Raw genomic sequence first — 22,923 nt, 5'->3', positions numbered from 1 at the left:
TGGTGAAGGAAGTGTGTGGCTACTGTAAGCCAGAAGCATTCAGGCAGCAACATGAAAGTCTGGGATGGTAGACAGCGGATGGTCAATACTCGAGAAATGAACTAGCCATTGTAAATCTGAAGGCTGTTATATCCTCTACCTGACAAAATGTACTTAAAATGCTGATGCCTGTCACTATATAGTTCTCTATGTATTCCAGAGCTGTACCGGCTGGCTGACCCCTATCTTGCAGGACATGCTGCGGCATATATTTCAGATATGTATTCTGGAGAGCAACCAGGAAATTCTTGACCTTATCCACAAGGTAGTATCAGTATCTCTATCAAAGGGTTATGAAACATTCAGCCTTCTTGTACTACATCATGCTGTTCTTTCCACAGGTGTGGCAGGAACTAATACGCAAAGCTTCTGTGCAGTACGTGGTGGCTGCTGCTTGCCCCTGGATGGGTGCTTGGCTCTGTTTAATGATGCAACCTTCTCATCTACCTATCGATTTAAACATGCTGCTAGAGGTGAAGCCCAAGTCAAAGGTGAGGTTGACTTCTAAATGGTTGTGGTCTCTGTAGAAACAATGTTCAGTGTATTTCTAGGCCTAGATTTTAGCGGCTTCTCAACTTATGTTGTTGTGTTCAATGTTTCTACAATTTACTGCCCTTGTTCAATTACAGATGTGTTCTAATTAAAATAGTTTTACTCCTTATTGTGCGAGACGCTTGGGCGCCTTAGATGCTTCGCCACTGGTAACTTTTCGTACTTCTTCCTAAATTTAGCATCATATTTGCATCGTAGTGACATACAAAGTCATTGCAGGGAGCCGCATTGGTGCGGTCTCACCCGCCGGTGGATCTCTTGACAGCTGGTGGCCAGGTCGACCCGCACCCCCACTAAACCACCGGTACACGGGTAACTGTGCACTATTACAGTGGCGGCCATTGTCCTGGGGCTCCTTATCAGACAGGGAGGTGGGCTCTCCCTGTTACCTCCTCCCCCAGCTCATGGTGTTTTCCCTCACGGAGGCTTCCCATCAGTGTTTGACTCCTCCTCCTCTCCCTCCCCCACACACGTTGAGAAGCCATTTTTATTACACTGACCTGCTGCAGTTGGTCTCCGGAGAGTTGGGATCCTGTCTCCCTGTATACCTCTCAGGTCAGGTCATACGGTTTTGCTCCTTCCAGCCAACTGGGGTTAGGACTGAGTACTCACTGCCCATTTTATGCTGCATTGAATGTACTGTGTGCTGGTCTTCATTTGAAAGGTACTTTCTTTTCTCTCTCTGCCTGTTTTATCTTTATGCAGTCTCTCTGTATTACTCTCAGAGATAGCCCTTGTGTTAACAGGGTGAGGGATTCACTATGTCCCCCTTTTACTATGCCCCACTTATTAAATTTGTGCGGCACTACATTCATTGCACTTTTCCTTTTATTGCACACGTCTGTCACTACAGCTTCGTGTGTGGGGATTGCCTTGGATTCTACCATGTCTTCCAAGGGCAGTGTACATGGAGATCTTGTTCTGTTGGTCTCTGCCCGCAGGATCCAGTCCAGTATGGTCTCTGTATCTGCTGCTGCACAGATCAGCAGCAAGAGGTCCCATCCACAGCCTCCAACCAGGAGCCGGCTTGAGCTGCCTACCTGTCGCAGATAAGGTTACAGTTGGCTGTCCGTTTTGACAACCCACACTCCTCCCTTCCCTCCTACAGGGTCCCACCTTGCTGCGGTTCTGCAGCCTCCCACTTTGAAACCACCATGGATGAGTTCCTACTCCCAATCAGTACAGGGTTTAGTGCAGGTGTCCGCTTCCTTCCAGCAGATGCTTTATAAGGACTGGGCTTTCCCCAGTCTGCTTATACTTCGTGCTCTGAGGTTTCCTCTGACCTTGAAGAGATTGGTTCCATTGCTTCAGATATTGAGACCTCCTCTGTCCAGAAGGAATCCTCATCTCATGTAGATGTAGTGCACTTGATTAAGGCGGTTAAATTGGTCCTGGCAATTGAGGATGAGGAACCGACTCCTAGGTCAAAAGTTCCGGTTTTCAAGCAATAAAAGCGTATTTCAGTAGAATTCCCTAAGTCAGAACAGCTTGAGGACCTCTTAGTGAAGGCTTGAACACACTATCAGGTCTCCAAGTGCATTGCGGCCCTTTATCCACTCCCGGCTGAGTAGCGTCACAAGTGGGAGCCTCCTCCTACGGTTGAGGCGCATATTGCTCGCCTAATTAAGAGCTCTAACCTTCCTATACCTAATAGAGCTTCACTTATGGGTCCAACGGATAGGAAGTTGGAAACCTTCCTAAGGTTATTTATTCCCATGACTGTGCCATCACATGTTTGGTTCTAGCCTCTGCTTGAGTGGGTGGCAACCACATTGGACGTCTAGGTACGTGGTGTTGTTTTTCATGGCTAAGCTCTAACCTTTTGAAAGCGTACTCTGACCCAGTTCTTTTCCACTGGCCTTCCAAGTGGATCCAGGAAAAGCAAAGCCCGCCTGGAGTCCATTCACTCCCTTCTGGCCTCCAGGTTAATTATTCCAGTACCCCAGGCTCAAAGGCATGTGTTTCTATGCCTATCTCTTCTTGGTTCAGAAGCCGAACAAGTTCTTCCAGCCAATCCTCGACCTTTAGTCTCTCAACCACTTCTTGTGGGTCCCCAAGTTTCTGCATAAAGGGGCAGGTGATGCTCTTCTTGAACTGGTTACTGGGCATGCTAATAGATTGGTAGCATGTGACTACAGTCAAGTAGCTCTATTGGATGATCTGTACAAACATTCACAAAATTTACATGGTAAGCATGTTTGCATCAAATGTTTCTAGTTTGGACCTGTTACTTGTCAGGGGATCATGAATATTTCGTACCTAGACAGTTCCCTCTGTTGTAGACCTTATCTGGAGAGATTGTTTTCCCCGTCTGATTATAAACATGGTCATGGATCTTATACTATCGCAAAAACCTGCTGACCTGGTCACCTTTTTGTGCCTTAATGGGCCTCCATTTTGATGCTGTCCATTCCTCAGGCAAAAATGTTCTTAATGTAAGAGCCAATGTCACCACTTATCAACATATGCAGTTACTGTAGTGGTACTTTGTCTGCAATGCCACATGCACTCTATTTAAAATGCATGTCTCGTGCACCTAAAGTCCCATCCACCTTTCTCACAAGTTGGTTCCTTTTATTAGGAGTATGATGTCTATCTCCTATCAGATAAGAAAGTACTCCACATCAGTGTGGTAGGTTGTCACCACGAAGCTCCGTCTTCATCAGTGCCCAGAGTACAGAAGTCCACTTTTCTGATTAATGTTCTGCAGCTTGGACCATGGCTCTGAACAGCAGGATAGCTCTTGGGTCTTGTTCTCTTCAGCTCCTTTGTTCTACTCTCTGGTGTTTTATTGCATGGATTGAGAGCAACTTTTCTTGCGGTTTCACCTAGAATGGTCTTTAGCTGACTTTTTTTTTTTTTTTTCCTCCTATAATTGTCTACAACTGGTTTTCTTTGAAACGAAGGTAATTCCTGTGTACTGTTCCCCCACTCCTGGCTGAGGTAGTTTCAAATTGTATGCATTACTCAGGAGCCAGTGGTATCATCCTTGTGCCTTCACCTAGAAATGTAGCGTTCCACTCCTTGAATGTGGTGCATATAGATTTATCCCAATACCTGAGTTTCATTGCTGGGATGCTCTGTCCTGTGATATATACACACACAGGTGTGTCTCATCTCCTTAAAATGCCTGATGGTACTTTTCTCATGGGGTACCAATTACTTTTCCTTCGTGGACACTTGACCAGGGTGGGCAGTTGACTGAGACATCAGTGCAGCGTAGTCGCCTGGTCAAACCCCCTGCCCTTTCTATTATCTGTCCTTCTCTTCTTTTTTTTTTTTTTCATAGCATTAACAATGTTGACATCGCTGCCTTTTTGATGGAAGATTCTCCATACAATTGATCATTCCAATTCATTTCTCTCCTGTTGAGGGTTTTTTGGTACATTGCAGAGTCCATCTTTGATGCTGTTTTTTTATTCATTTATTTTTACTTGATTGTTAAATCCCTCTCTACAAAGCTCTATTGGGGATAGACCAGCCATTGAGTGTCTGCTATGGAATACAGAATTTATAAGTAGCTTGTTCTAATTTTTCACTTCTTCTTTTTACAATTTAATGGATTAATGTTACATTATATACTACTTAAGTGTGTAGTTTTGTTTTTGTTTTTTTTAACCCTGAGAAATGCTGAACTTTTCATTGCATTGTTGTATCTTAAGGTGCTTTCATGCTCAAAATACTGTCCAGAATTCTATATATTTGATTTCTGAATTGATGTAGGAAAAAGCAGGGGGCAAATTGCGTCAAGGTCAGTGCCAGATAAAGGAAGCAACACAAGAGTATATCGCTGGTTCAGACAGTGTGACCGACGACTCTGCCTCTAGGGACTACGTGGTGACCCGAGCTCGTGTTGCAGCAGCAAAGTCAGTATACCTCCTAGAATTATTAATCTAATGTATCTTTTATACCAGCAGACAATTGAAAGTCATAGAAAATGGACTTTTGGACATGCCTTAAATCCATTTCGTTCAGTCCATAGGTGGACACTAGACACCCTCCCATTACTCTCTGGTTTTATTTCTTAGTTATTCTTGATTAGGATTGTGGTTTTAGTTATAGTAGATTCTTTCCTCTCTTTTTTTCAGACCCTTAGACCTGTTGTCCTTTTTTTTCTAAAAGAAATGCTGAACTCTCAGGCGTCCACAACGGTTTAAAGGGGGAGGAGCTTGAGGTTTTAGCATTAAATTTAAAGGACCCAAGCTCCTGTACTGCACCCCATGGTATTCCAGTGTTCACCATTGGAAAGAAAATTTGGCTTAACCAACTTTTTCAAAAATAACCATTTTCTATCCTGTGTGCCTGTCTATGGCAGTTGGGCTCTCTGCGTTAGTTGCACTGTACTATATGATGGCCATCTCTTTAGGCCATATTTCCTGCCTAAAAGATGGCCTTTGTGGGCGGAGCCAAGAACAGTGCCTGATCTGTTGCTTTAGAAGAGGAGGGGTTCACTGCCAAACCCCACAAATTATAGCTGAGAAATTGGATGCATCAGCGGCGCTGGGAAGGGTGTATTGTTTAGCTTTAATGTGCTAAGCAGTAAGATATGTCTATCTATGACCCTTATGGAGACTAAACCGTTCCTTCAAAAAGGAGTCAGCCAAACGCTGTTATAAACCTATCTTACTGGTTACCACTAACCACTTGACTGGATAATATTTTTTTTTTTCAAAAAATGTCCCCCAAAATATATTTAATGTTAAAAAAAAAAAAAAAAAAAAATACTGAAACCAGTTTTAACAAATATTCAGATTATCAAAAATTATACTTCTTAAAATCTAAGCTTTTATTTATGTAATTTGATTTTTGAAGAAAATCAACAATTTTGAGGACATTTGAAAAAAAAGTAATGTAATAAAAAACACCTTTTGCTGTGTTAAAAATAAAAAAAAAAGATATAAAACAATTAAATACATAAAATGTGTTATTTTTTTTTTTTTTAACTGTAAAACTACTACTTCAGTCCTGCAAGAAGAGAAGCTAGCAGCAGGGTATGGGTTGTTCTGAGGGTTGCCCGTCACTTCTGCGGTGCTGCCTGGGAGAGGAGACACTGGGGTGAGGCGAAGCTACAGGGAACTCTCACAGAGGCATGCTCAGACTGTGGGAGATCCTAACAGGAATGGCGATCAGCAGTGGCTGTCTCAAGCTCTGAGGTCAGGCTACAGGAAGACTGTCTTCCTGCAGCCGCATCCCCTTCGCTGTGGCCAGGGCAGAAGGAGGGGACTGAGAGGGATCCGTTTTAGAGCAGAGGGGCCGGCACTGCCTCCTGAGCTGCTAGAAGATTGTCCACTGGCGGCTGCTAGAAGCTCTTTCTGACATGGTTGCAATAGTGTCTCAAGGAAAGCCCAGTTGGGCACAGTTGAATCTCATGCGACCAGCAAGGGGTTAATGGAGATTTATCAAATCTTTGGGGAGAAGTTGCTCATAGAAGCTGATTGTTTGTTTGCTTATGGTAATTGTGTGGTTTTTTTTTTTTTGGTTTTTTTTTTAGCGCAGTCTGTAAAGTGATTAATGAATTTCTCCAAGATTTGATAAATCTCCCACTAAGGCTAAACTATATACCTTTCCCAGCAGTGGAGATGCATATATTTTCTGCCTGACAGGGATGGGCACAAGAGCAACTATCCTGGAACCAGCCTAAAAAAGGGTACACATTGGATGATGTCGCCTGATCTACGTCGACAAGTGTGTACCCACTATATCTGCCCATGCGAGCTCCCGCTGGGTTTTTCATCACCCCGACAGATCTGCAGTACATGCTGCTCAATCTGTTAATGTGATGAACGATGCCAGGCACGTGACTGGAGCCGGTGCCCGGCATGTCGGGCACCGGATCGTGTAATGTGTACCGGCCGCCCTGTCTGTAGGCCGTCTCACCGCTGGGTACACACATCAGTAAGTGTGCACCCAGCTTAAGACAAAAGCCTTAATGCAATACATCTCTAACTCTTTAAGACAAGTAGTTATTCCAGGCCTTGCATTCAATACAGGACTTGTACAATCCCTCGGCTACAGTTACACTACCATGGAGCGCTTTTACGAGTCAGTGTTGGGCCTTTCCTTGGAATAGAAGGAATGTGGAGCCAGACAAACTCTGCCCCATTTCCTAGGTTGTGCTACAAACTCTAGATGCTCTGAGAAGGGAAGGTTTCAAATGGGGAAATTTCCATCCAAAAATTATTTTTCGAACAAAATTAAGATTTCCGAATATGGCTACTGGATAACATTCCCTACATATATAAATGAGTAGGTGCTACTCTTTGCATAATAAAGTTGAAAATGTAATTCCCTATATCGTTGCACTTGGTGGACTTGCTAGGGTGATTCGTTAACAAAGTAAAGCATTTTATGGGCATAAATCATAGTTTACTTTGCTTATGTTTTCAGAATTTTTTCAGTGAAAAATATCTCTGGACTCTCCTCACTTCTAGATTGTTAGGATCATTATGCTGCTGTATCTGTGATCCCAGTGTAAATACAGCCTGCCAGGAGATCAAGCCTGCAGAGTCACTAGCTCAGCTGCTCCTCTTCCATCTGAACTCCAAGTCTGCCTTGCAGAGGATCAGCGTGGCTCTCGTTATTTGTGAGTGGGCTGCGTTGCAAAAGGTAACAAAGCTGATTCATTATCTATACTTCTACTAAGATATGGTTTGTCTTTCAGTTTACATGAAGGGTGCGTTTTTAATAGTTTCCTGCTATGAATACACATCCTTAATGCTATTATAGCTGGAGGCTGGATGACAAATTGTGATTCCCACTATTGAATGTCCTTTTTATTTTCCTAGTTCTTGTGGATATATAGAAACTTTTTTTTGGGGGGGGGAGGGGGCTGTTATCCATATTCACCAGTCAGGCATAACATTAAAACCACCGGCCTACTATGTGTAGGTCCCCCATCATGACTCCAAAACCGCTCTGGCCTCACAAGACCCCTGAAGGTGACCTGTGGTATTTGGCACCAAGGCATTAACTACAGAATCTTGAAAAACCTGCAAGTTACAAGTTGGGGCTCTACTTGAACTCCTTTATACTGAATGAGCTAAGGGATAAAGGGTGCTATTCGTACCCGAAGAGTTGGGATTATGTTAATCAGAAAAACAAAGGGCGGAATTCAATTCTTTTCATCCCCTATCGCGCCCGACGGAGCTATTCTATTCTTGCTCCTGTCGGGCGCGATCAGCTGCCAAGCGCTACATTTCAGCTCGCAGCCCCTGGGGGATGAGAGCTGAAATGTGCGAAAAGTGACATGTTTGGGCGCCCAAACATCACTTTTCGCGATCACGCCCAGCACTTTGGTCGGGTTTAGCTGCTTTACGCGGCTAAACCTGACCTCTATGGGCGCGATCAGCGTGAAAAGCTGGCACAATTGCATAGCGGCCCGCGATCTCCTGTCACTTTAGACAGGAGATGCGGGCCGCGAAATCAAATGAATTCCGCCCAAACTGTCTAAAGAACCAGGCAGCAGTCCTGTGAAACGCGTAACGGGTTTATGCAAGATTTGATGTTTGCTGTATAATGGTATATGATGGCTACCTTTTGATACAGATGTGATTTTAATTAATATATGGTGAATCTTTAGTTATACTTCATAAAAAAACCAGTCATTTATTGACTGTTCAATTGGGGGAACCAGCACCAGAAAGGACTTTGCTTACATGATCAGTGTAGTTGCCCATTTATTTGTTCAAACATTTATTTTTTTTAATTTATTTCAACTGGGTGAGTGCTTAATGGTTTTTTTTTTCCTCACTTTAAATATGTCCTTGTCACACTTAATGTAAATAAAGCTTGTCCTGTTTACCATGGTTCTACTTTGTGGCGTACTTAGTCATTCAATCTGTATCCATAGGAATGTAAAACAGTAGTCCTCGCAGTCCAGCCACGCCTGCTTGCAGTTCTCTCTGAGCACCTGTATTACGACGAGATCGCAATCCCTTTCACACGGATGCAGAATGAGTGCAAACAGCTTATTTCCTCCCTGGCTGATGCTCAAATAGATATCCGGAGTAAAGTGAGCTGCAGCGTATTCACCATAGACCAGGCTAATGACTTGGTGAGTGATTGTACAATGGATTGAACCGCTGGGCCAATAATAACCTAATTATATCATAAGTGCTGCACTTTGCAGCCAAATACAAGTACAGAGTTTATTATTCTTTTTTTAATCTAACCACTATAAAGCTTTCAAGTAAAAGCATTCTAGCTATTGTTATAGCCCATTATCAAAGTGCTACTTTGGTTAAGGAATAATTTTGTCTTTCTATACACGCTGACTCACTAAACAACCTCGAATGAGATATTCGTAAGATTTGCTTAAACTTCTAAAGGAAAAAAGTAGAATGTGTTGCCCATAGCAACCAATCACCCTACCTATTTATCTTGTACGTTCAAACAAAAATAGGAAACTGGTTGCTAGGGGCAACCCTTCCTTCTTGAAGTTCTAATAAATGAACTATACAGGTTGAGTCTCCCATATCCAAATATTGTGAAATACCCAATATTCCAAAATACGGAATTATTTTGGTATGACAGATAATGAAACCTTTGATATTTGATGGTTCAATGTACACAAACGTTGTCCAAGGCACAAACTTAAAAATGTTGTATAAAATTACCTTCAGGCTGTGTATAAGGTGTATATGAAACATAAATGAATTTACACAAACTTTGCTTGAGCCACAAAATTATTGAAAATATGTATAAAATTACCTGCAGGCTCTGTGTATAAGGTGTGTATATATAACACATAAATGCATTCTGTGTGTATATTGGGGTCCCATTCCCAAGATATTTCATTATGATATGGAAATATTCCAAAATACGGGATATTCCATTATCCAATATACCCCTGGTCCCAAACATTTTGTATATGGGAGACTCAACCTGTACCACTAGATCTTAGCAGAGATCCTAAAGGTGTAACAGTCAGTGCAGGCCTTGGTTCAGCTTATACAGTGATTATGTAAGTGTGGAAATTGTGTGGGACCTAGGTTATATATCTTTCGTTTCTAGGTCACTACACTGTTCAATGAAGCAACTGCTCCGTGGGTTAATACTAAACCCTTCCAGCAACTGGATGGAAAGAGGCAGCAAGTGCAGATGACAGTAACGGAGACCAATCAGGAGTGGCAGGTCCTGCAGCTCAGGGTGCACACGTCTGCTGCTTGCGCCATCGTCAACATCATGCAGCTGCCAGAGAAGCTTAATCCAGTTATTAAACCCTTAATGGAGGCTGTGAAAAAGGAAGAGAATACGGTGGTGCAGAACCATGCAGCGCTGGCAATTGCCAAACTACTGCAGCAATGCATCATAAGGACTCCTTGCCCAAACCCCAAAATTCTTAAGAACCTCTTCAGTTCAGTGTGTGTGGATCCCAATATTACCCCGTCTGTGAGCTGCCCTGCCCCTACCCTGAACAACATGGACATTTTAAAAGGTACGATTAGTAGTTCTATATGGCATATTGGGGGATTGTTCATTCAGAATAAAATTGAAAACCTTTTCTATTTAAAATTACGGTAATTGATTTGGGGGGGTTATCACAATCCTATAGTTTCTTTATATTTATATATTATACACACACACACACACACACACACACACACACACACACACACACACACACACACACACACACACACACACACACACACACACACACACACAGCTAGCTAGATATATAGATATACACACACACATACACACAGATATATATGTGTGTATGTATATATATATATATATATATATATATACACACACACACACTCTATATCTCAGCGGTACTTGGAGACTGGTACAAAATCATTTAATGTTTTCCTTACACATGTTACCAACGCTTCGGGGCAGCACGCCCCTTTGTCAAGGTAAATAGAGAATAAAAACGTAAAGGAAAGATAGAGCTCTAGAACTGGCAGGGGGAGCAAAATGAATAGTTACACCACTGCATGTAATATGCTATTACACTGATAATTTAGCTGGTTTGTTATCATGCAATATGTACTTTTTTATTCTTAAGGAACAAACTCTGAAAAAGATGGAACATGTCACACAGTCACCAAGCACAGAGGGATAATTACCTTGTACAGACATCAACAAGCTGCTTTTGCAATTACTAGCAGACGGGGCCCAATTCCTAAAGCTTCAAGAGCTCAGGTGGCGGAGCTGTCAGCGGGAGGGGGTGGCCACGGGCCCCTAGAGTCTGATGAGGTACCTGCTATTTGTTTACATGCATGTTCTCCTGTACAGTATGTAATCTTCACCTTTTTATTTATATTATTTCAGGGAAGCCTGACTTCATTTAGAACATTTGTTTTGTTTTATCACTTTAAAATCTACTCTATGATTACACAATGATTTAGATGGCCACAACCCTAAAACTAATCTGCAAATGATCCTCCCGCATACAGCAGTCAGTAATGCCATTTGAAGGGCAATGCAGCTGGCATTTTTTTTTATGCCACAATTTTTACAGTAAATTGCTGGTAAGCCAGTAGCTTGCACTTAGCTACACACCAAATATAGTAAAGGATGTGACTGATATCTTCTGTTTTAATTATATGAAATTTTACATATTTGAGGATATTATTGTCTAGTGATCCTTTAAAAACACCATTACTGTAGTGCTGTAATTCCTGTATGGTAAAGAGTCAGTCACTAGCACACCGGATCGTGTAGTGTACAGCGCACATGATGTATCGTTACATTGTGGCGTTCTGTCAGTGGGTACACACCTCATGTAGTGTTTACGCAGCTTCAGAGAGGGCTCTACACAGCCACAACACCCTTATCCTACACTGAGCGCCCAGATCCCATAGAGTTACTCTCTCTAAGCCACAAGTGGAGTTGCCACTGAGATGCTTACAACTCTGAATCCTCTGTCCTTGCTCAGAGTTCTGCTCATTTGATGATGTGAAGAACGTGCTTCTCGTCAACCTCATTAAACATTCAAATTGTTAGTGCCATCCATTAATATTGTCATAATTGATCAGGAGAGTCCGTTTATTGTGTCCCTGCTGAGCCGAGCAGATGGTAATAGGTGGGATCGGAGCAGGGGAAGTCACTTTATAACACAAAAAGGCGTTGTAGCCATTGCTGGTGCTCAGTCTCATGTCACACTGGGGGGAAAAAACAAAATGATGGCAACAAACTTTTTTTTCTCCTTCATCCACTAGGGGACACTGGAGTTCAAGACAGTGGGGTATAGACGGTGGTAGAGTAGAGCCTGGCACTTTAAATAATCTAGAAGTGTGACTGGCTCCTCCCCCTCTATGCCCCATCAGCCCCAGTTTTTAGAATGTGCCCGAGAGAGCCGGTCGCACATCAGGCTGTCTCCAGCCTTTCTCATATAATTATATTTTAAGCTTTTATACAAGCACTGAGGACAGGCAGGCTGCTTACTGTGGCAGTCTGCCTGCTACGTGGGAGCCGCCGGGAGGGCACCACACGGCTACTGCAGTCTGTGTCCGGTGACCCTGAGGGGGGACTTTAAACAGAGTCATCGGACTCCATGAGGACCCGCCACAACTGAAACCGGTTCGTGTCCGGGTTTCCTCATTTGCCCCCCAGCCCAGCAACCCGGCCGCAGCAGTCCGTAAGTATATCCCACTACTCCTGACTAGCTGGAGTGGTGGGCCAAAACGCTGGGCTCAGGGACAGCGCACACTGCATGGCTGTCACACACTGCTCCTTCCCCCTGCCAGTGAAAGTGGTAGTGTCGGAGCTGCTGACTGACTTATTCCTAGCCATCCCCCTCCTATTAACGAGGGGATGGAGTCGGGCTCGTGCTCTAAGCCCTCATCTGAGAGCAGCGCGGTCTGCCGGTCCGTTAGCGCTGCTGCGCTGACATACTCTGCATTAGTCCCCCCGGGAAGGGACCTCAGAGGTACCTGGGAGGGCATCCTGCCGCGTCTAGAGCGGGCAGCAGCAGCCCCCCCATTATTAAAATGGCGGCCGCACTCGGGGAAAAGCCACGCCCCCCTTCGCGGCCCTAATTGCGGGGCAGCCCAACCAGCGGGGCAGCCAGGTGTGAGTAAGACAGACGCCGCACCGCTGCTCACTAAATAGTGCAGCACAGGCGAGGTCCTGCCATCTGGTGTAATGGCCGGCTTCAGGAGGCCAGACGCGTCCCTCTACAGAGGCAGTTGCAGCGCTGACAAGCAGCGCGATCCTTGGTAAGGAGTACCCGCGTAAAGAGGCTTCCCTTATTGAGCGGCCCAGCCTTATAAATGTATCTGCTGGTCCCGCACCCCGTTCTGCAGGGCCGGGAGGAAGGTTGTCTTCCCTACATTACGCCCAGCCCACTCTTTCCTAGTAAGTGGGCAGAGGCGAGCATAACAGTGCACGCGCGCGCGCACACACTGATAGCCGGGATTTTAGGGAAGGGCGCGTCATGCATAATAGCCGCGCCATCTGTACCACTGCCTGCCGCTGGTTAAAGGTGCAGTGCAGACCAGCGCCTGAAGAGCGCGGCTGCCTCCTAACTCCTGCAACAGGGTTAATTAGCGTGGGTATCCTACGCGACTCCCTCCTTCTCCCACGCTGGGAGTGCTGCTAGCACAAAAGTAGAGATAGGAGTATAGGGCTGGCTACAAATAAGTATCAGCGCAGGGCTCGGATCTCTCCACGGCTCTTGCTGTGTGGAGTTTGTATGTTCTCCCGGTGCAGGCAGCACTGTCTTTGCTTAGGCTGGTTTTAAAAAATTAGCAACGCTCCTCATCTAGATCTCAGGAGGAGATGCCGCGTCCCGCAGCTCCTGGCTGGGCTGAGCAGGCTTCCCTGTTAGCTATAACATAGGGCTAATAGCCTTACGTTATACCAGCACAATGCGGCTCCCCGATGCAGTGCTGTATGACCTTCACACTCCTGTCACAGCAGGACAGCATCACCGCTTTATACTATTAAGGGGGCTAGCAGCGCTGTGCTAACTGGAGTGTAGCAGTTTGCACACGTACAGCGCGGTATTCATGTACAAACAGCGCCCCCTGTTTCCCTTTTAAGGACTGTAGTTACTACTGCACACAAGCATGATAGCTCAGTGCACTACCTGCAGCAGGGAGTGCTTTAGCGTGGGTCTCTTACGCCTTCCACACTGGGAGTGCTTCAGCGCAAAGGGTAGGGGAGGCCCTGTCCTTGTATGACAGGAGTTTAGGGCTAGCTACAGTGCATAGCTGGTTGCTAGCTGTATGGGAACTAGCCCAATTCCCTTTTGCACCATAACACCACGTTAGGCGGTTCTGAAAGAGGCCAGTTCAGTCGATGCATCACAGCTAGAAGCGAGGGATTGACGAGACAGTCCCGCCAATGCAGCACCGCTTGGCAGGCTTCCCTTCGTTCTATAACAAAGGGCGCCTAGCTTAATCTAATGGCTTGGTATCTTAGCTTGTGAAGTATCATAGCCTCATGGTGTACTAGCTCTACTGTTCTGGTGCTGCTGCCAGAACTTATGGTTATAGCATACCCTTCACCCAGGGTTAGCACATTTTGGCGTCCCATCCCCAGGCTTATGCCTCACATGGGCTCGCCTTAAAGAGGGGCAGTATCTTCCCATGCATATATGTGGCAGCACATATACTACATATACTACATTATAGGCTGGTCTTAAAACCTTTCACCAGTTTTCTGTGCTTACTTTAGAAGGTATGCATATGTGCATCTATTTATTTCTCATGTGTTCCCTTCGGCAGCACATACAGGAAGAGGTTAGTAACGTGGCATTGCTGCCTCACAGCACTGAGGTGGTCTTTTTGATTCCCACTTCGAAAAATGGGTTAATCTGGCGCTAAAATGGCTCACCTGCTAAGGCGAGTACACCTGTAACAGAAGGGTCCCAGGATTGAAACCAGTCTGGGACAGCACGCAGCTAACATACCCTGCCCCTGCGCAGTAGCAGAGTGACGGCCACACGCGGTACATGAGCAGTCCCCCTGCGTGGGGGTAAGCCACGTGTATGGTATGTATGTGTGTGTGTATATATATATATATATATAATATGTATATTGTATTTTATACTAGCCCTGCAGTAGAACATATACATGCTGGAGTGAATTTTGTCCTTGGGCTCAGTTCCTTCCATGGCTTTAATTTTTGCTCATGTTCTAATTTTACAATATTATTGTCACCTACTAAATTTGTATGTAGATATGCATATGTGGATATCGCTTCTTATCCTTACCATAAGAGCAGGGGTAGGATCTGTTGTTATCAGTTTTATGTCTGATACCTAGCATATTGATAGAAGGCTGCGATTGGAGGCTGGACTCCTGATGCGGTAGATGGTACAATAACTCCGCTTAACACGATCTCTCCCGGGGGATTGGGTTGTGTGTATATACATGTATATGTGTAGGAGGCCTATACTTCTACAAGCATTAGGTTACCTATAATACCACGCATGGGAAGCCGCCAGGGATTACCAGAAGCTGTAGGCTATATCCATACATATTATATGGTGGCTCTATAATCTAAAGTCATGTGCTGCAGCTTACATAGTGATAGTCACAATTCCCTAAGGCATTGCTTCTAGTATGGACCCTAGCCATGTCACATGTATATAAGGATATATACTTATATAGCTCGGTTCATGTTAGTCTATATCTATGGCGCCCCGTTTCGGGGGACCTATTATCATTACAGTGATGCACTTGGTAGCAAACTGGTAAGACGCCCATTCCTTGTATGTATATTTCCTAATAATTGGGAAACAAAAACCTGTTTTCTGTTTAACCCTACTGGGGTTATCACTACTGCTATCTCCCTTCTTTGCTTGGGATAACTAACGAGTTCTATGTCTAAGTACAGGTACCCTTCTCAGTATCGATTCCGATACTCCATATTATTGTCGTATATCTCAATAGAATGAGTCTAAAGGGCCCTTAGGTACAATTCATATCTTGAAGGCCTAGGGCCACCTACCGATTTAGGCAGGGACAGACCTGGGTTATATTAGATTGGTGGGCATAATACACATTGTAAATATTTATGTAAGGATACTTAAACTAGCAGACCGTTTTTGGGGTATAAGTATAATCTTCAGATACACGTCTCTAATGGAACAGGCTCAGGTATAGAGTCCTGTTTTACGACCTTCTTGTCTCCACTAACATTCTGCTAGTTTCCACAGTATTTTCTACTGCACATCTCCAGACTGAAGTACGTGCTGTAGGGCATTGGTCTTAGCCCACTGAAGCTACTCTCTATTCCTAATGTGGCGGGTTGCTTTGCGATACAACAGGTCAGTGACATTCTACATTTCGGGCCAGAGGGCTTCTGGTCGCTCACAGGTGAGAGCTTACCCACTAATGCCTCAGTAGAGGCTCCTATTTCATGTAAACTGACATACATAGAGTTCTTCTCCCTTACTGCCTCCTAGCAGCCATCCGCTCTTTTAATCAGTTGGCTCTACACTTTAGAATTTTCCTGGAGTGTGGGTGCATAGTTACAACATTTAGAACCAATTCTACTAGAATCTGTTGGCGTTATGGACCAAAGCACATCTCTGGGCTACTGCACATCTTTACATAGAAGTATGACAGTCACTATGTTCCACTCAGGGGGCCTGGTGGGTTTCCTGTTCAGTAGCTGTTGATATTTTTATCATACTGACAGGTACCTGACTGGTATCTTCCTGGTTGTTTTCATGCTATGTTCAGGCCAGCAGTTACTACTACCTATGCACTTCCATCATGTTGGAAGTTGTCCGTTGTTTTCTCTTTAGCGTCAGGGTTTCAGTTGCTGGTTTATTCCTGTTCTCAGAAGGGGTTGTACTGCGGTCTGACCCTCTGGAAGGTATTGTAATCTCAATCTTCTCGAAGCCGCCTCGGCCTCATGCCCAGGGTGATCTCCACTCGTTGGAGATTTCTATGGTCTCATCCTTCCGCTGGTTCACAACTTTGTAGTAGTTGGACTTTCGGAAGGGTTCAGGGCGACTGTGCGGCCTTGACTTTTACCTTATACTTTTTGTGAGGAGTCTGTGGACTCTCTGTTTTTGTAGATTGGTATCGTTATACTTCTATCTATATGAGTTATGTCCAGCAGTGCTGGTATTCTGCTATCTGCAAAATGTGGCAGCTTCCTGTTTCCGAATCTGGTACGGTTTCCTCGAGGTTTCTTCTCGGGTTACTGCCCTTCTCCTATGGATTCGGGTAGGAGTTCTCTGCTCCCAACAGTCTGGCTTGGTCTGTTTTCAGCTGAGTTTACAGTGTTCTGATGCTTCTCATCTGAGGGTGTTTTCTCGCTAGCCGCTTATTCCATTCGATTACTGTACGTTGTGGTATTCTGTGTCTGTTCCGCACGGAGTTCTGGTTGTCTCCTGGCTCACGACACTTGATTCTCAGCTCTTGCCTTCCGTTGAACCTCCGGTTCTATGCGGTCCCTGTTCGGTTGCCCGAAGGGTCGGCATGTTCTCCGCGCTTCCCACCCGGGAGGTTGGCTTTGGGACGTCCCCACTGTCTTGAACTCCAGTGTCCCCTAGTGGATGAAGGAGAAAACAGGATTTTGGTACTTACCGATAAATCCCTTTCTCCGATTCCACAGGGGACACTGGACGCCCGCCCGGCGCGGCGTACCTGCCTGTTGTGGGTCTTTATATAGTTGTGTGGCTGCATGTGTTCCCTGCAGTGGTTTCCTCTGTTCTCCTTCAGTCGGTATTGTTCCGTTCTGTGGTCTTCTCCTTCTCCTCGTTTTCCTGTTGTCCTCCGTCTCCTCTCGGGCTCAGTTCTTAAACTGGGGCTGATGGGGCATAGAGGGGGAGGAGCCAGTCACACTTCTAGATTATTTAAAGTGCCAGGCTCTACTCTACCACCGTCTATACCCCACTGTCTTGAACTCCAGTGTTCCCTGTGGAATCGGAGAAAGGGATTTATCGGTAAGTACCAAAATCCTGTTTTAAATACGCCATAATCACTTCTACTCCCAGTGGGTGTGCAGTATATGTGCAATAGCCGGCTTATTATTGCATCATGTGCTCCAAGCTGTCTGGGCTTTCATTTTTCTCCCAAATCACTTTACTCTCCCGACATCAAGTGTGTGTGTGTGTCATATGTTTGTACTGTGACACACCACTAATCTGGTAATACCACACCCTTCTCCTAATCTTCATTGAAGAATATCCACCTATCTATAGAAATGTTAAAATATTTTTAATCATAGAGGACAAATGGTTTGATCTGTTTGATAGGCTAAAGTAGGACTGATCATTTAGCATTGGGATCTGCAGTTATAGATGCAGGCTGTGACAAATTGATTAGTCTGTCCATCGCTGTATATTGTAGCAGCTGGGTCGGCCTGGGAAGGAATACAATAGATGAAGGCTACATTTTTGCTGTGTTAATAGAATTCATTTGTAAACTCTTGAAGAGCTGTCTTGGTAGGTTGTGGTTTGCTAGATGTAACGTAAAATGTATAATGATTGTTGAAGGGAATCTATCCATTTCGTTAACAGAAATATTCCACAGATAAACATGGTTATGGCAATAAGATTAGAAAGGGAAACTCTACGTGTGTGTTAGAATGTCCAACAAAATGCAAAGATGGAGGTGAATGCATGTACAAGGTGTGGCTATTAAATAGCGATACTGTATTTTAAAAATACAAACCATGCTGCGTGAGTTAAAAGGGAGTGGTGGGAACATTGACCTTTTGACTATTCCAAAACTGTTTTGCAAGTGTCACCCCTCTCAGTTTGCTGTCAGTGTTCAAAGAATTTGTGTTTTTTTTTTTTTTCCTCTGTTATAAAAATATTTAGTTCAAAGTAGAGCAACGTGTTTAACTTAAAATTTTTAGTTAAATTGAACCAAATGCCCACTGCACCTTTCCATATTCTAGCCAAGGCTTACGTGGCAGATTGTATGTCACGTGCACATGTGTTCTGAGTTGCACAAAAGCTATAGTGACGGTCATGAGTATTTCGAAATGAACATCCCGGAAGGCCTTGCACTTTAATAACAAATGAAAATGTGGGGAAAAAAAAATTAATATTGTTCGAGTTGACCAAACGATAACAGAAATGGTAAACATCGACAAAGAAACAGACAAGATCTTCATTCAAAACTTAACGTGACAAAAGTTTGTGCTAAAAAATTGAAAGCAAATTTGTTCAGACATTTTAGAACAAATTCAAGCAAATAAACACAATCCCCTCCAAGAATTAAGAAAACAAGTCAAGCAAATTCAAAGCCATGTTAATTCTTTTCTTTGGTGTTATTTTGGAAGACTGGGTACCAGAAGGCGCGGCAGTGAATAAACATTGCTACAAAAATGTTCTAGCAATGTTGCGGGAAAGAAGTAGAAGAGAGACCAGAGTTGTGGAAAAATGGCTTCATTCTGGCAGCTTCTACTGCTGCTGCTTCTCCATGGCATGGGTAATTGTGCGGTAGCCGTTGGTTCCTGTGGCTCTTCCAGGCACCATCTTGCCTCCTAGTCAGTGAACGCCATTCATACTAGTGTTTCCCTGCTCCCTCCCTTGGACTTTGGTACCTGGAGCACTACTCCTGGGCAGATTTGTAGCCTGGTCCCTCCACTATTTGCCCTCTGGGTTTCTGCTGCCTGGCTGTTGGGTTACCTAATTTTGTTAACTTGGATTGCTTACTAGTACCTTGGTCTTTCTCCGTCTCTCTGATTGTTCTTTCCTATACTTTTATTAAAATTGAGAATTCCCCTCAGGGAGCTACCTCTTGCAGTCTTGCTAGTTTTCCCCATATCATGTCTACCCCTGCCCCACCGGAGACTACCACCCCCTTGGGGCCACCTGGGTAATTTTTGCTTTGGTTGTGGCTTATGTGACCATGGCTACTCAGCTGAAGATTACACTACAAAAAGTATTGGAAGCTGGGGCCACCTGTGAAAAACAAGTTACTAATGGGTTGCCTGCACCTCAGCCAGTTTAGCTGAAGGGGAACTAGGATCAACCCTAGAGATAAAGGACACGTAAAGGACGTCGAGTGAGGGAAGATGTGCGGTTCCATGCCCTGACAGCACTTATTTTGTTTTAACTGTAGTATCTGGCCACCAATAGTAAAAATTTGTACTCTTGCGGGCTCGCTTCGCTCGCCATGCTCCAGGCACAGTGGCTTGCTTTGCTTGCCAGAGGTTGCTATCCCCACTCTGTCCACGTGGATAGTAACTGGTGACGTCTGGGTCCTGTAGCTGAAAGGGGAACTCGCCGCAACCCTGTCTTTAGTAACACACAATTTACCAAACCTGAGCATTTTGTAGAAGCTGACTTCTGAATCTCCTCTCTGGAGGATGCCCCCTCCCCGACATAGGTCCAATAGAGTGAATTTGAGGCTCGGATGGTTGCAGTGCAGAGTTTATAGATTGCTAAGGAGGGCTGGTTGGCTAGAAATACTCCTAACGTGTTTTTGGAAGGAATTTCTAATTTTGCGGTTGCATGTGCTTGCAGAGTACCTGCTACTCCCCTACCTCCTTGCCTCCCACGCCCCACCCTCAATTTTAATTGCGACATTGCTTCGCTAACAGAGCAGCTATTCTCAGTCCAGTATGTACTAAGGGCCCATTTGAGACAAACTGATTTCTGTATTTTGCGTTTGATGTCTGAGTCCTGCGCAATCTATACCTACTGAAGGGGTGATTGGGAGAAATTGCCGCTGTCTTCTGCTATGCTCTCAGTCCTAAATTGCGGTTGATGGTGAGATTAACCTCCTATATCTCTCCTCCCAGTCATCGCCTGATGGTTTTCTTCTCCTGTTTATTACTCTTTATTAATGTGCTAGACATCAACACTGTGTAGTTTTCTTCATGTATATTATTTTTACTGTGTGCTGATGTACTTAGGGCCTGATTTGCATTTGTCGCACGCAATTGGCCGATTGTTGCGTAAGCTTCACAGTGCGCAAACCGGCCTCTGCGACCGCAGAGGCTACACAGACCCATCTCAGAGTAATGACAGGAAGTGCTGTTTGTAGGGGGTGGTGACGGGCGAGCATAAATTATTCACTGCGGTACCAGATGCAGCCGGAGGCCTCATAGCGTGCGCGGAAGTAAGCAATTCCTGAGAGGTCTGACCTGCCTAAACTGTGCGTATGGGTCCGATGTTACCGATTGTTTCGCTTTGTTGCCAAAGTATAAGGATGTGAGTAAGGGGGAAGTGGGCGTCTTTATGTTGGGCTGTGATCGCAATGTCAATACAAACATTTACATATCATCGTTGATATTGGCAACTGCGTTGCGTGCGTATAAACAGAATAGCAATCCTTGCTGAATCAGGCTCTTAATCTGTTTGTTACAGTTTCTGGGTTTCCTTGTGGAATTCCTATATATCTACGAGGGTGAGTCAAAAAGTATCCCCTCTCTGTCTTTTCTGAAAGTTGATTAAAATAATTTCTACAGCCAAATACATATTCGATATCCTCTCCCTGCTTTTCAATACACTTTGTACATCTGTCAACAAGCTTTTGTATTCCCTCATTAAAAAATGTTTTAGGCTGAGCTACTAGCCACAAATGCACCGCTGTCTTCACCTCTTCATCAGACATGAATCATGCTGATTCGTAAATGATTTGCAACATAATCCACTGTCACTCGTCTATCAAACATAATCCGTTCACGTGCACGCTCAGTGTTCTCATCAGTCGTGGACAGGCTTTCGGATCCTTCATGGCTGACACTTGTGCGACCTCCTTTGAACTTCTCTATCCATTCATACACACTTCTCGACAAAACACTTTCTCCATACTGTGCACAAAGTTTCCAATAACTATCTGCACCAGACACTCCCTCGGACCATAAAAAACTAATCCCTGTACGCTGCTCTTATTTCATGCATATCACAAGTTGGGCAGGCATTTTTTCTTGCACTGCAGTCACAAATGAACTAACGTAACATGTTCAAACCTGCACAGAAGTGACTGGGGAGACATTGACCTAGTACGGAAAGTGTTAAGACAGTGCTGCCAACAGAAGTTTTAATATAACTGGAGTGCGGATAATTTTTCACTCGCCCTCGTATTTATAGTTATATTATGTCAGACATTTATGCAATTCAATTTGGTGCTGTTAGAATATTCTACGTCCCTATGTTTGAATTGGTAATATATCTTGTACGACTCCTGCTATATATTGCCTATGTTTTACAGTTTATTCGTGTAATGGATGCTTTTTGTACAACATCTCCTGACTGCAGTTCTATTACTAGGTTTTACCCTTTTCTAGTTAATTTGGGTTCATATGTTTGTTTTGCTGTTACTTTTATCTAGATATTTGCACAGCTTTATGCATTTGCTCTTCTTTATTCGCGGCTCATTACTGGTGCTGGTCCTGGCCGTCTCTAGGCAGCTGGGGACGCAGCGCCTCCCCGTCCGCAATGATGGATGGTCACACTGGTTGCTGGCAACAAGAGGACCCCGGGCGTCTTTAAGGGATTGTGGTTCTGGCCGGGATGCCAGCTCTGTGTGCAGCTTGGCAGCTGCACGGAATTATTAATCAGGGAGGCTGGTCTCACTGGCTGCCTGCTATTGGTGCATTTTCTTCTGAAAGCCCTGCACACCAATGCCGGTTATACTTATGCTACTTTGTAAGCCTCTGGTCTGGATCATGTGTCCTGGTGCCTTTCCTTCATGTGCCTTGCCTGGTCTGTGTACCAAAGTTCCTACTGTCCTGAGTTTTAAGACCTGGTGGCATCCTAAGTACCGGTGAAATGTACTTTACTGTAAGGGAACAACGGATGGCTGTTATAGGCAGAAGACTTCTGTACTGTGACTCTAGGTGGTCTTCTACAAATACTCTGTTTCATTAGACTATCCCTGCTGGTCTCATATTTTTCCCTCGCTATGACTAATGCATGGTTGGAGGGTTCACTATCTTATGGTCATTCCGATGAATGCTCCTGTTTTATACTGCTCAAGCAAAAAGCAGGATGATGTAAAGTGCCATAAAGCAGTTTGTCGCATCCGATTGATGCTCGGCACAAGCAGAGTTGCACAGGACCAGGCTGCTCACTAGTGCATGGTGTCTTATGCCGCATGGCATGTTAAACCAAGGTTATGAGGACACAACTGTATACTAGTTAATGTTTTGTTTTTGGGTTTTTTTTGTGTATTGTATAATATTGAAAATGCTTCTTATGAATCTCAATGGAAACAGTTTTCATGTTTTATGCACTTGAATATGTGAAACTGACCATTTAACAGTCACAATATATAAGCTGATTGAAAATTTTAACCATCTTTGTGGAATATTATGCTATAATATATATGTATGTATGTACATGGTATTGTTTGAAATGTATTTTATAATGTATGTGTGCTTTTAATGTGTAAAATTGTGGATCACTGTTCTAATACACGGCAGTATGGTGATCCTTGAATGGAAATGCATTCC

The 22,923-nt window shown here is 44.3% G+C and overlaps 1 protein-coding gene across 2 annotated transcripts in view; it reads left to right on the top strand.

The window, feature by feature from the left end:
- BTAF1 (B-TFIID TATA-box binding protein associated factor 1) overlaps positions 1 to 22,923 on the top strand; it is a 115,118-nt gene that overhangs the window by 50,864 nt on the left and 41,331 nt on the right. For both annotated transcript variants that reach the window (XM_088476922.1, XM_088476921.1), the window contains exons 15-21: positions 200 to 304; positions 381 to 530; positions 4,315 to 4,457; positions 7,023 to 7,197; positions 8,441 to 8,644; positions 9,604 to 10,027; positions 10,607 to 10,797. In XM_088476922.1, the coding sequence (XP_088333048.1) occupies positions 200 to 304; positions 381 to 530; positions 4,315 to 4,457; positions 7,023 to 7,197; positions 8,441 to 8,644; positions 9,604 to 10,027; positions 10,607 to 10,797 (1,392 nt within the window). The remainder of the gene's footprint in view (positions 1 to 199; positions 305 to 380; positions 531 to 4,314; positions 4,458 to 7,022; positions 7,198 to 8,440; positions 8,645 to 9,603; positions 10,028 to 10,606; positions 10,798 to 22,923) is intronic.

Source organism: Taudactylus pleione, unplaced genomic scaffold (assembly GCF_031769625.1).
Source record: "Taudactylus pleione unplaced genomic scaffold, aTauple2 ptg000198l, whole genome shotgun sequence".
NCBI classification, from domain to species: domain Eukaryota; kingdom Metazoa; phylum Chordata; class Amphibia; order Anura; family Myobatrachidae; genus Taudactylus; species Taudactylus pleione.
The sequence above is the reverse complement of the archived record's forward strand: the minus strand, read 5'-3'. Positions and strand labels throughout refer to the sequence as shown.